Source organism: Podarcis gaigeae (assembly GCF_964106915.1).
Source record: "Podarcis gaigeae genome assembly, chromosome: 5".
Lineage (NCBI taxonomy): Eukaryota > Metazoa > Chordata > Lepidosauria > Squamata > Lacertidae > Podarcis > Podarcis gaigeae.
Window position 1 is genome coordinate 38,782,104 of NC_139681.1, and position 14,206 is coordinate 38,796,309.

The 14,206-nt window shown below is 38.9% G+C and overlaps 1 protein-coding gene across 16 annotated transcripts in view; it reads left to right on the forward strand.

Moving 5' to 3' along the window:
- The window catches only part of CPEB3 (cytoplasmic polyadenylation element binding protein 3), a 76,595-nt gene that overhangs the window by 20,961 nt on the left and 41,428 nt on the right, over nucleotides 1-14,206 (forward strand). For 6 of the 16 annotated variants that reach the window (XM_083740899.1, XM_083740901.1, XM_083740900.1 and 3 more), the window contains exon 3: nucleotides 8,890-9,049. The exons of 4 other annotated variants lie outside the window; for them this stretch is intronic. In XM_083740899.1, coding sequence (XP_083597025.1) covers nucleotides 8,890-9,049 — 160 coding nt within the window. The remainder of the gene's footprint in view (nucleotides 1-8,889; nucleotides 9,050-14,206) is intronic. 6 more of the 16 variants (XM_083740903.1, XM_083740890.1, XM_083740889.1 and 3 more) reach the window with 1 other exon arrangement.

The following is a 14,206-nucleotide window of genomic DNA, read 5'->3' on the forward strand; positions in this document are numbered from 1 at the left end:
TTATGTCCCTGTAGCTTTTGGGATTTCTCTTCTGGAGTATTTCCTGTAGTTTATTGGCTTGTAGGAGTTTTGGATGTTGCTACTAAAATAAGAATAGAATAAATTAACATGTTGAATCAGAAGGGTTAGAGGTCTTAAGATGTTCTGCTGCTTTGCCATCATAATAAAATATAAGTAAAATGTACAGCAAAGGTTTGCCCTGGTGTATGCTTTTGAATGGGGAAACTTCTCATAAGTAAAAACTTCTGATTACTTCAGGATGATCCAAAATTTACTTCACTGGGACTGCATTTGAAGACTGATCCAGCTGAATCAAACTTCAAATTCTTAACCCTGTTAGTTTTAGGACTGTAATATCCTCATTATATTGTTGGTTGTCCTGTGGCATTGGAGGTGATTTCAGCTATGTTCTACATCTAGTTGTCACGAAAGACTTAATGCAACTGAGCTGCTACAGAAGAAAGTGGCTTCTTTGCTCACAACTTCATCATTACATGATGATACTTCCTTTTGCAGCTCTGGCTTGAACTGTGATTTTTCTTTAAATTGCTTAAACACAATGAGAAGATGGATGCTCACATAATGAGTATTTTCCCACCTTGAAAGAAAGGAAAAGCAGGCACAAAGCCCTAAACTTTCCAGGAGTTCTTACTTCCTCAGGCTATCCTTAGAGCTCTTCACCTGCTACAATATGGGATAATATTGGAATACTAAGTGGGTGGACTTCAAAGAGGTTCCTGAGTGTGAAAACATTATAGGTCGGGGTAACCAATGCAGTGCCCTCCAAATGTTGGTTGTTTACAGTTCCAATCATCCTTGATCATTGACCATGCTGGCTGGTGCTGATGGAAGAGGGGAATCCAACATCATCTAGAAGGCACCATGTTGACTATACCTAGGCTAGTTATTTAAACTGATCATACAGTGATAAAACTGAAGCTTTCAAAATGTGCTCTTTGATCCTAGTGCAATTTCTTGGTGTGTGTGGGAAAGCATCATGGTTAACTGACATTGCAGATGTTCTGGTTACTTAAACGCTTAAATCATACTGTTTCAGGATACAGACTTGTGTGTACTTGTAAAACGTTAGCAGATATATTGAGAGTAGATACACCGTATGTTTGAATTCAACACTTTTTAAAATTGCAGGTTATAACAATAATAGGAATAACCAGAAAAATATGTATTATTTTTCACTGCTTATGTTGATAAACTCTTATGTCCCTGTAGCTTTTGGGATTTCTCTTCTGGAGTATTTCCTGTAGTTTATTGGCTTGTAGGAGTTTTGGATGTTGCTACTAAAATAAGAATAGAATAAATTAACATGTTGAATCAGAAGGGTTAGAGGTCTTAAGATGTTCTGCTGCTTTGCCATCATAATAAAATATAAGTAAAATGTACAGCAAAGGTTTGCCCTGGTGTATGCTTTTGAATGGGGAAACTTCTCATAAGTAAAAACTTCTGATTACTTCAGGATGATCCAAAATTTACTTCACTGGGACTGCATTTGAAGACTGATCCAGCTGAATCAAACTTCAAATTCTTAACCCTGTTAGTTTTAGGACTGTAATATCCTCATTATATTGTTGGTTGTCCTGTGGCATTGGAGGTGATTTCAGCTATGTTCTACATCTAGTTGTCACGAAAGACTTAATGCAACTGAGCTGCTACAGAAGAAAGTGGCTTCTTTGCTCACAACTTCATCATTACATGATGATACTTCCTTTTGTAGCTCTGGCTTGAACTGTGATTTTTCTTTAAATTGCTTAAACACAATGAGAAGATGGATGCTCACATAATGAGTATTTTCCCACCTTGAAAGAAAGGAAAAGCAGGCACAAAGCCCTAAACTTTCCAGGAGTTCTTACTTCCTCAGGCTATCCTTAGAGCTCTTCACCTGCTACAATATGGGATAATATTGGAATACTAAGTGGGTGGACTTCAAAGAGGTTCCTGAGTGTGCATGAAATAACAATAATGTTCACATTATTAGGCCCCAGGTCAAAGTTATTAAGATGTGATGGGAGCAGATCCACAACTGTATAGGGAAAGGTTAGTGTGTTTGATTGTAAGAGCAAAATGAGTGTGTGGATGTTAAATAGAACACCCCAACTTACATTTCCATATTCCACCCCCCCCATGCATAACTTTTCTGTTGGCTGTACTCTGAAACCAAAAGTGAGACCAGCTGAGAAAAAGTGCTTGGGGAGGACAACAGAGAGTTCAATGGCTGGCAGTGGTAGGTATTTGCAGTTTTCACCTGTATGCCACCTTTGCTCTTTAAATTGCTCCCAACTCCTGCTTTCTACATATATTGTTAAAACTTTGCCCATGAAGCCTACTTAACATTGAGTCTTCTGAGAATTGAGAATCAACAGAAAAATTATGAAATAAATGAGTTTGCTCAGGGCAACTGAGCAAAATCATTTGCTTGCTCAGAACATTTCCAGAAGCAGAACATTTCCAGAAGTGAGATACTGTAGTATATGTTTCTATAGATTTTCCCCACTACCACCACCAATGAGTTGGAAAATAAATGTCTGTTGGGAGACAGCCATGAATATTCATAATTTGAGGACAACATATTGTTGAGCTTGCATAATTAAAGTTTGTAAAATATCGATATGAGGTCACCTAGACAGGTTGTGAATGATCACTTGAAGCCTCATCAGGGTCAGTCTACAATATTTTAAGCTCATACCAGTGGCTTTGTGGTGGCCAAAACCTATTTCGCTTGTAATTCATGTTCTTGTTAATCACCACCACCACCCTGCTTATTTTTATTCATTTTAAGACATTGTGGCATCATATTTTGGCAAAGGGCCACTCACGTGACTCATTAATGTGCTGCTGCATCCCAGAAACTTGCTACATTGGCTTGGATTGTGACCTAGTTGTATAATTTGTGACGTGTGCCTAAACTGTTGTAGTAGCATTTCTTTGCTAACAAAATGGGTCACAGCTTCGCCAGCATTAAAGATCCCTTATTTTTAAGCCAAGCTATTTTATAGTCCAGGAATCTACAGATTCAAATAACATTTCTCCTTCCTTGTCTTTGGAGCTTTTTAAACTGATGGCCAACTTTGGTATGACTTGTTCTTAAATTTTTGAATATAGAAGTAAATTTTACCAGTTTTAGTCAATAGAAGTAGTCATTGGCTTTTTAAAATAGATTCATAAAGCAGAATGTGTGAGCAGATTTTTATCTGAAGCTTGGTGCTAAACAAAATTTAACTGTAACCTAAATGCCACAAGTTCTCAGTCGATCGTAAAAATGTCTGCAGATAATTTGCTGGAGTGCAGTCATAAAAGTAAGAATAATGACTTCCACTTTCTCCATTGAAAAAAAAAGGAAAGTACTCTGTAATATCTTTTTAATCTCCTGCAGAAATAAGTGGTGTTCATTTTTGAACTGCTGGGTTAGGTGAGCTAGGTGAACTAGGTTTCTGTGTGGTGGTATACCTCTTAATCATGGAATGGAAAAGCATAGGTTTTACAAAATTGTTCAGCAAGCATATTATGAAACTGTATTTGAAATATTGTAAACATTAAGTAGAATGAAGTGCTTGAAAGATCAGTTACAAAAACCTGCAAGCCACGGCTCCTACAGAAAGTAAGAGGACCAAGGAATGTGTGTATAATCAAAGTCACTTTGCTCCTAGGCTCTAACCAGTCCTCCTGATTCCTAGGCCTCTGACAACACTGTCCTCTTCCTGTTTCTGAGCTCTGTGGAAGGGGAAGCCCGCTGCTGAGATAAGCATTATTAAAGTTTGCTAATGGTGGAAATTTCACCCCCTCTCTGCTATCTAAGTTGCCAGGTGAATTAAACATTGAAATTGACTGTTAGGCTAGGTCATACACAGCACAGATACACTAATAGAGCTTGAAGAATAACTGCTAATGGCTTGGGGATCAAAGAAACAGACTGACAAAAGAAAACATTTATTTACAATGTATACCCTAATTTACTTCCACAAGTTGGGTTATACTGAGCTGTACAGATTGAAATCTCAAGTTGCTAGATCTTGATGAGGATTTGTCTTTTACTTCCAGTCCCTTAAAATATCACTGTCACCAACAGGAGGTTGGAGAAATAGTCAAATGTTCCTGTGCATTCTCATATGAATGTGTGAAGTCTTCCTTGCCCTTGGGTTACTGCTGAGAGCTAATTTTTCTCATTTGATTATGGGGCAAAAGTTTCCAATTCCTGGAAACTTCCTCTGGGCTAAAACAATTATAACACAGAAGGGTTTTTGTTGCTCTTTTTCTTACTGTGTATAGCAACATAATAATGAAGTGTGGTCACATAGCAGAAAATCCTCCTGCATTTGCTGGATTGCTTTTTAAAAGCAATAAAAAAATGATTCTACTGAAAATTACAAATAATCATGTAAAATTCTGTATTTCACTCATCTGTGAAGAAAGAAAGAGAAGGTATAAATGTTAATTTTCTCATTTTCTGACTTCAAGATTTTATATAGAGTAGGCTAATATACAATGGCTATACTGAAGACATTATTCTTTTAGGCCTTGTTGAAGAAACTTTGGAGCTTGTGTGTCCTTAGTCCATGGGTGGGCAGAAAGTAGATCAGATGTAGTAGTAGGTATCTAGGCCATTTGCAATACATATCCAAGTGTTTCAGAGTGCAATTGTAGCAGCAACAAAATAACTTTTTGTTAAAATAACATTTAACACCTAAATTAGGCTTCTGAAATGAATACATATTGGGGTAGCCAAGAGTGAACTTTTGTGTTGGAGGAGTGTGTGCTCAGTTCACTTCTGCTACTGGTAGATCTTGGGTTATAGCAAAAGACAAAGTAAGTCTGACAAGCCTGAAATCTGCTCACCCCTGCCCTAGTCACCTTAGCATCATGGGCTTTTTGTGGCTCAGTGTAGATGCATTTTCTCTCTTTTTTTTTAGTACACTGCATTTTCAGGAGTTTCAGGAATATATGTGTCCTCAGGAAGCACATCCTGGGGTGGGTGGGTGGGTGGGTGTGTGTGAGAGAGAGAGAGAGAGCGCGCGCGCAAAGGATCTATCCCTACTGTCTTACTTCCACCTACTTAGGTTTCTAATAATGTCTCCATTCAAGTAGTCATTGGAATGCTAGTAGCAAAGGTAGTTAGAAGTTGGGAATCTTCCGGTTGCTATCCTAAGTGAGGTCTCTTGAAACTAACTTGCCATTCAGTTGCGTTAAACTAACTCCAGAGCATAGACAATACAAACCACAAATTAGTTAAAATAACAGTAAGAATGTTTCCTCAGATACCTTCAGGGTGAATTTTATTTTATTACAAAGCAATTAGGCAAATTCATGGAGGACACTGTTAACCACAGTACTGTCGTTCAGTGCAGATGCACTATGCCTCAAAGTACTGGATGCTGACGGAAACAGAGGAGGAACATAACTTTCTTGCCTTGTTTCCAAGTACCTAGACATCTGGTAGACTATATACAGAATATTATATTTAGATTACTGTACTTTAGTCTGTGCAAGACAATTTGTACATTCTTAGCATGATGTTTGATTGTTGAATATACTATTCCCTCCCCCCGCCACTTAATCTTCAAAAAGCCCTTAATTGCTTACTGGTTGAGCAGTGTTGCTTGGGCCCCATAGAACATTTGTCTTTAAGTCAGGTTAACAGGAGATTTTCTGCGCATTTGACTTAATGCTTGAAGGTGCATCAGCTCCTATACCACCCTACTCCATTGACTAGGGGATGATCAGAAGGAACAGAGTAGCTGTTGGCAGATGGCTCCAACACAGAGTTGACAGTTCCAGTGGGCTGCCCATCTGGCAGCAAGTGACACATAGAGTACTTCTCCTGCCAGGAAATCGTGGGGATGGAATACAAGCCTCTCCATTTTGTGCCAGATAATGACTTTCTGAGCATACTTTCTTGCATGAGGAAACGCCCACCAAAACCTTCCAGTCTTCATTGGAGCCCTCTGCCTGTTGCCACATCTTCCCCCTTCCCCCAAGTGAATGTTTTGTTCTGGGTGTGTGTGTGGCGGAGATAATCACTGATGGTGTGTTGATGTGGAAGCATAATTGAGACAGGAATCTGTTTGAAATGAGCTATGCCTGCCTTTTATCTGCTTGTAACAGGCCAAACATGGGTGTTAGTAAAGTTGAGCACTCTGGCACTGCATATTTGCCCTGTTCTGGTGTTTATTATTATCCAGGGGTTTAAGGAAATCAAAATGGTTGGGTCACTTATCTTCCATTTTTAAAGAGACTCCTGATGATTACCATTATTATTGGATGTTACATTTCTTTGTGAAGTTCCAGAAGTGTTAGTAGGCAGGAAAGCAGTACAATATGAATAAAGCCATTATCTTAAATGAGAAATTTCTGAAGATATGAGTATTGTTTAAAATTATTTAAACTTTATCCCTTGTATATTCATGTATTTTATCCCTTGAAAAGCAACTGAAAGGATAATATCCTTGAGGAAAGGTGTTGGGTGTGACTATGAAATAGTGTCAATTCCTCTGCCTACGCTTCAATTGCTCTATCCAACATCCCACTCTGGGATAATAATGAACTTGGGTGGTGAGTGCTGAAAGAAATTGAGCTAGAATGGGGTTTTCAGAAACAAGGGGAACATAGCAGCATGTTCAGGGAAATCTCAAAGCCCAGTAAAATGGGAGGAATAAATCTGAAACAACCTGGATTGAGCCTGTACAGTAGCTAAACAATGAGAAGGAAAAGAATGGAATGGACTATTGGAGGCAGGTATGGCTAGCTGATGGAACTCTGAAATGGAGCACTCCAGTTAGAAGGTAAAGATACAGCGCAACTTATAGTTGAAGGTCCTACTTGTAGGGTCCTACTTGTGTGGACATAAAAGTGACCTACTTCATAGGTGTCAGCAAATTGCTGAGAATTTATGTAAAGCAGTTTGAGTACAATGGTTAATATTGTTCTTCAGTGGGAAGATTGTGTACAAATTCCCATTAAACTGTGAATCTTTTTTGGTGATACTGGAACAGACACACATAATGAGCTTATCTTACTTGAATGTTAGGAAGTAATGGAATCACCCCGCATTACCCTTCTGATCATTATCATAACTGTTAATTAATGCACTTGCAGAAGAGAGAGAACGTGCCATATTCTTATTGAAAAAACTTATAATATTTTGCAAGCAAATTTTCTGAGGCACTGAAATTACTGGACCCTCCTCTCCCTCTGTGTCAAGTCCTTGTGTGCACAGATGTACTGTCTCTGGATCATGCATGTGAACAAGGCCCACTTTTAGTTCTGCTGCCCACTCATGGGTTTTTTCTCTCCAGACTTGTAATGCAATCAATTGTCACATTTCTGAGACTACATATTTTGCTGCTCCACTCAGTCAAGAGAGCTAGATTACTACCAGCTTGAACACACTTGGAAGATAATTAAAGTAGATCTGTGTTTAGGGTTATTGTGAGAATTAGGTTGTCATCTAATATATTTTTTTCTTACAGGTTGGTCTGGGTATATATGGGCTACACTTCCCAAATTTATTTTGGGTAAAAACAAAATTTAAAATATCAGTATAGAAGCTTCCATAGGAAAGAGACAGTATTTGTTGTCATCAGCTTAATTTTAAACGGTCTTCAAAAAAAGAGTATAAAAAGGCTCTTGGATATGGATTAATAATTGATTCTTTGTGCAATGCTTGCTAACACTAAAATAAAAAATAAAAAATCAGCTGAAGCTGGCAAGGATTTTAGAGAGGCCACTGTGTGCTGCTTAGTCTTCTGCTGTGCTTCACTGCTTTTATCTGTTCTCAAGTTGTTTGCACAATCTTGCTGTGCCCAAGGGTTTTGTGTCAGAATAATTGCCTTATTTTTGCAAGCAGTCAATGCGAAGCTTCTTATTGGGTGCAAATGGTAAAATTTTCAGGGAACACCGTTTCTGTGTGAGGCTGATTTCCTCCTCGTCCTGGCTACCCTATCTCTTAGTTTTGCGTATTAAGATACCAGGAAATGTAAAAATCCACCTTGTACTGATACATTATTTACCTTCTAGCAAGCTTAATGTGAACAGCAATGGGATTAAAACAAAATTAAGGGAATTTTAGCTTTGAATCTCAAGAACTACAATGTTCCAGTCACAGAACAGACCCTTTCTATCTACTCCTGCCTTCTGCAGCCTACTTTGCCCCACCCCCAAGCTACGCTTGAGTGTCAGAGCGGCATCTGGAATAGGATTTTTATATATTTGCACATTTGATGAGGCTTGGTGGAGGAACAACAGGCAAGGCACGTCAGCAGAAATCCAAGAGCTTGCATAAACTCATATGATCATAGAATTTGCTTTATTCTAGATCTAGGGTGATATAAAATAGATTTATTTATTTATTTAGTGCAAATTATGCTTCACATAATTTGGATGCCAATTTCTTAATCTCTCTAAATAAACTGAAATAATTACAGTACATCTTGTTAGTTCTTGGTCTTTGTGGCTTAATGTCTTTATTTCTCAATCTGTGGGGGAAATGGAAGGGATATGTGGAAATCGTTGTCTTAGATGTGGATTTGGTTCCTTCCAGATAATGTTGCAATAGAAGAGGAACATTCATTATAGTTTTATTCCAGCATTGATTCTGACATTCTGAGACCTTTCTGGTTACTCACTTCAATAAGCTGTCAAGTTAAAATTGTGTCCTTTTTTGCAACATTCACACTTGCCATGATCAGTTGCATTTATGGAAAGAGGATCTTTCTCTTTACACGTTCTGCACTCAAAATGTTCTGAAGGACTTACCATATTGAGCTTTGCATATTTTGCTAATTTTGCAATAAATTTGTGGTGAGTGGGAAAAGTGTTAAGTGTTTGCATTATTTAGTGATGACATTGTAACGGTCCTCTTATTTTTTGTTTTTTTCCTAGGACCGGAATCGGCCCTATGATACTTTTAACTTGCACTCTTTGGAAAATTCATTAATGGATATGATAAGGACTGATCATGAGCCTCTTAAAGGTAAACACTACCCTCCCAGTGGCCCACCAATGAGTTTCGCTGATATAATGTGGAGGAATCATTTTACAGGTTAGGAATATTCATATGTTCATACTCACTTTAAAAGAAAACAGCTTTTTTGCTGCAATAACATTTATGTTATACTTTTTGCTAGTAACAAGTTGTTAATATGTTTTATGCTACTCTTTGGCTTAAAAATCTCAGTTAGCTAATTAAGCATATAGTGTGGTTAATGATGAAACTGGATGCTAAATAATCATGTTTTCTTTAGAGGACTTTTTATCTTTTACAAAAATATCTTAGGCTTTCAACTTCTAATTTTTAAATCAATGAAACCTACAAAATTGATAATCCAGTTATTCTGTTATGAAATGGGTTGCTAATATTTTCAAGTGGTTTTTTAAATATCTACCCTTAATTATCATGTTTCCAATGTGGATACAAATCTCAAATGGTTTGGAATTAGGGAAAAGAACGATTACATTTTTACAAAATCACTTCTTTGGTTGATGTAATGAAATATTGATATCTCTTCAGCTGAGAAGACCAGGCTGTTCTTTCAGCTCCAGTGATAAAGATTAAACTACTCCTAGCACTCATCATAAACTATGTGAGTGAGTGGTTTGGGCAGCTTTTAGTTTAATAATTCATACTAATGTCTACTTCAACATCAGTCTCGCCAGTCTTTAGCTAAATGTGCCATATAGCTTTTAGGAATTACTTAGCAGAGAGCAATGGATTTTGTTGAAAAAAATATTATCACAGATATTTAGTGCACAAATTTTGAGCAATATCTAATTGCTTATCAAACTTTGGAGATCCAGCAGTTAGTCTTGAGAATGGGACAAGGTCTGGGATCTAGAGTGATCTTGTATTTAACTGTCCAGATGGAGCAGAAAATGAATTTGCATTCATTCCAAGCTCCATGGGACACCTAGGATATATTGGAGGTCAAAATCATAAATTCAGGTTGGTTGTAGGAAGGCTGAAGACTGGGCAAGTGAATATGGGAACTGGTACTCAGAACAGTGAAGCGTTTTCATCTTTCAGCCTTTTAATTCCAGTGAAGTTCAGAATGCAAGCCTCAAGTAAAGATCCTGTTAAAAGGATCCACTGCTTTGGAATTACTTGTTCAGCTGAAGTGAACTATTCCTGCAATGCCATTTTGACCAAATGTTTTATTTACACTTCTTTCCCACAATATTTGCTGTTTCACTTCACAATGATATGCCATGAATTTCTCCCTAAACCTAGTAATTTTACTTGCAAAATATTATAGAACTGAATTAATAGAATTGAATGCATAAACTTGTTTGAAAACATTTACTGTATTTCTGTGATTTCACATAACTCAAGTATAGTTTCAGGACATGCCAACATAATGGCATTAAACAATATTGTGCCAATGCAGTGTGTATCGGTGGCTAGGATGTGGTGGTATTTGCTAATCAGTGGGCTCTAAAGTCACAAGGAGCACACTCTATATTATTTGTTGAGCTACAATGTGGTAGCTCAACTACCTGCTTCTTCAGGTGGTATATAATACCATCCAAAGAAGGCAACTGACCAATTATCTGGCCTCAGGAAGTGCTCATCTACAGTGCCTTCACCTTGCCAGGATTCAGACTGGTTCTTTTTCTTCCTCCAGCCCACCACTGAGTCCAGGCTTGTATGTCCTTTTCTGATTCAGGTAGCTTTAGTGCCCCTTGATATTTACTAACTAACCTAATTAAAAACATGGCTGTGGGGAAATGGCACCACATGGGCCTGTTTTCTTTCTATACAACATTATGTGCTTTCTGTATGTTTCTAAAAAGAATTGGCTAGCTTTCTTCTTGTTTTGAGGGAATAACTGGGGGGTGGGGTGGTTTCTTACAGAAGAAAACTACATATACCTGAGCTTAATGGGAACTTAGACCTTTATAGCACACCTGTGCCTCTGAAATGCTCCCCCACAAACAAACATTCCTGCACATAGACAGCAAGTGTGCCAAGAAAAAGACCCCTGGAAAATGGTTTCCCGTGGATACAGACATACATATGAAAGATTTGAGTATTGTACTCAACCTCCTATCAGCCCCAGCCAGCATGGCCAGTGATGATGGGTGTTGCAGTCCAGCAACATATAGAAGACCACAGGTTTCCCATTCCTGCTTTTGTCTCTGGTGCAGTATGGCCTAGGTGCTGCTGTGTTATAACAAACTTCATAACAAACAGCTCTCCTACGTATCTTGTAAAGGCAGTACTAGAAAAAGTAACATCAGAATTAACCTAAATACTCAGTCTGAAGTTGCAGTACACTTATTTGTCCTTGAATAAAACCACGTGACCTGTCTCTGCAGGGGTAACATTAAATGTATTCTATGTCTCAAGGACTGATTTACTTCGCATATATGTGTGCCAGATGCTTGAGGTAGCTTTTAATGGGCAGTTATGGTGTCAAACTCAGTAGATATTTGTACATACAGTGTTCCAGTACTCCCTATTAGGCATAAAAATGCAAATGCATGTTTGAAGAAACATGGAAAGTTGATAAAAAAAACCCTGTGCATATACATTCTAGTCTCCATCCTTTTCTAAAGGGGTGTCTTTTAACTTGGGAGTTTGCTGTCTTTCAGAGAGAACAGTTGCAGAAAGGCAAGAAAAAGTGCAGTGTAGGCTTGTGAATTGGAGGACTAGTTTTGGTAGAAAGGTGAGATAAAAATAATTTGAATAATAAGGCTGGCTTTAGTATTGGCCTACCAGGTAAAGGTAAAGGTACCCCTGCCCGTACGGGCCAGTCTTGCCAGACTCTGGGGTTGTGCGCCCATCTCACTTAAGAGGCCAGGGGCCAGCGCTGTCTGGAGACACTTCCGGGTCACTTGGCCAGCGTGACATTGCTGCTCTGGCGAGCCAGAGCCGCACACGGAAACGCCGTTTACCTTCCCGCTGGTAAGCGGTCCCTATTTATCTACTTGCACCCGGAGGTGCTTTCGAACTGCTAGGTTGGCAGGCGCTGGGACCGAGCAGCGGGAGCGCACCCCGCCGCAGGGATTCGAACCGCCGACCTTTCGATCGGCAAGTCCTAGGCGCTGAGGCTTTAACCCACAGCGCCACCTGAGTCCCATTGGCCTACCAACTGGACCTTAAACAAGTATCTGAGATGTTTTGGAATTTTCGTAGCAAACGTATCAAACTGTGATGAAAAAAGAGGCATTTGGGGAAAGTCTGTAGCAGTCTGTGCAGTAAAAATATGCTGGTCTCTTTCTGCTAAAATAACCTATTATGTTTGAAAATAGATGATATGAATGTGTGCTAGGTAGTTCAGTTGTCCTTTTGCCAGATAAATAAATCTTGGAAGGTCTGCTTCATAGCCATTAAGTCTTTTCAGATAAAATGTCAGCTTGCCACTGGGCACTGTGAAAAGCTCTCAACACCTATTCTTTTATGAAGTGTCCTCCTGACTTGACTTCTGGTTCTATTCTTTATCCAATTGTGCCTGAGTATAGCACTGATCTTGCTGAGCCTGTTGCCTTCTCTGGAACACAATTCCCACTAGTCAAGTTTACATACTGAGACAGAATCTTTGCTGCAACTTATGTTAAATGAATTGCCCATGTTTCTTAACTGTTGTGTTAAAGACCTAGAAGTCATAGGAAGTAGCTTTGAATGATAACATATATCACCATATAGAAGCTTTTATTCTTCTTGAACTAAAGGTCTTCTCCAGCTGCTTGGCAAACCTAATTCAAGCACCATATGTGTCTTAATAATCCCAAAGGCCAGAGAAGAGCAATTAAGGTCTTATCATAAGCTGACCAGTTATGACATAGGTAGTTTAGACAGTAACAATTCAGTATTTACTATTGTTTTTAACATAATAATTATAATTATAATTATTTATTAGAAAAGACTTGATCATTATCGTTGGCCACCTGCTGGTGGAAGCATGTGGACCACTGGTTCCATATCTGAATTTGAATTTGTGAAGTGGGGTGGGGGAACTGAGTATCATGTCCTTGATGTGTATGCTTTGTTACTTAGTCCAGTGGGCACATTATAAATTGCCCTTTGCTCTGAACAGATGCAAATGTCTACCAGCCATCACTATTGTTAAACTGTAGCAGATAGGTTTTCTAATGAACTATAGAGTTGTAAAATGTATGTTTTTTAAAAAGTCTGGCGATGTTTATTTTCATTTTTGCTGAGTCATGTACCGTATTTTTCGCTCCATAAGACGTACCCCCCCCCAAAGTAAGGGGAAATGTGTGTGTGTCTTATGGAGCGAATGCAGGTGGGAGGCTCTTGCTGGAGCCGTGCACTCTTTAAAGAGCCACGCCTAGTGTGTGTGCGGCTCTTGTGGGCTTGCTCTACTGGCTTCTCAGCGAAGCGGGAGGAGGGACGGAAGGGGCTCCATGTAAGGGCTCCCTTTCATCCCTCATCCCGCTTTGATCGGAAGCGAGCACAAGAAGAGGCGCTGCACAGCTATCACTCTTGCTTTCCTGGCTTCAGCGAGAGCTGCGCAGCTTGCTCTGCTGGCTTCTCAGCGAGGCAGGAGAAGGGATGGAAGGGTTTAAAGCGAGAGCCGCTTACATGCTCTGCACAGAATATATTTTTTCTTGCTTCTGCCCTCTAAAAACTAGGTGCATCTTATAGTCAGCTGCATCTTATGGAGCGAAAAATACGGTAGTTGTTTTGCTCAGCAATATTGACACTGCTGGTGATTCTTGTTTATTGTAGTTCTCTGCATTATTGAGAACCAGGCAGCTGAAGGGCATCGTGATAAAGATAAAGTTAAGGGAATGAAATTCAGTATTCCTGTAGGAATGCACGAGTTCTCTAACCCAAATCCAGTCAGCTGAGGTCACGTGGCTGGAATTACACAGTTGGCTGCTAACTCTTTTTGGCTCAGTACCGCTGGGACTGCCTGCTAAAAAGCAAAAGCTAAAGAGGGCATTGTGTGCTGCAACATAATGTTTACAAAAAGTGTGTTTGAAGTCTCTCTGTTTAGAATATTTCATTTATGAAGAAGAATGACCTCTTAGAACTTTAAAATATTTTGGGGTTTTTTCCAGGTACTGTGAGCCAAATACAAGTTCTGAGGCAGTCAAAGTTGTTTTACCTTCCCTATCTATGGTGAATCTGAAGTCCAATATAATATTGTACACCTTTTAAAACCAGTTTGCATACCTTATTTAAGCCATTAAAAAGTTTTCTATTTAAATATACTGTAAATATACTTAAATT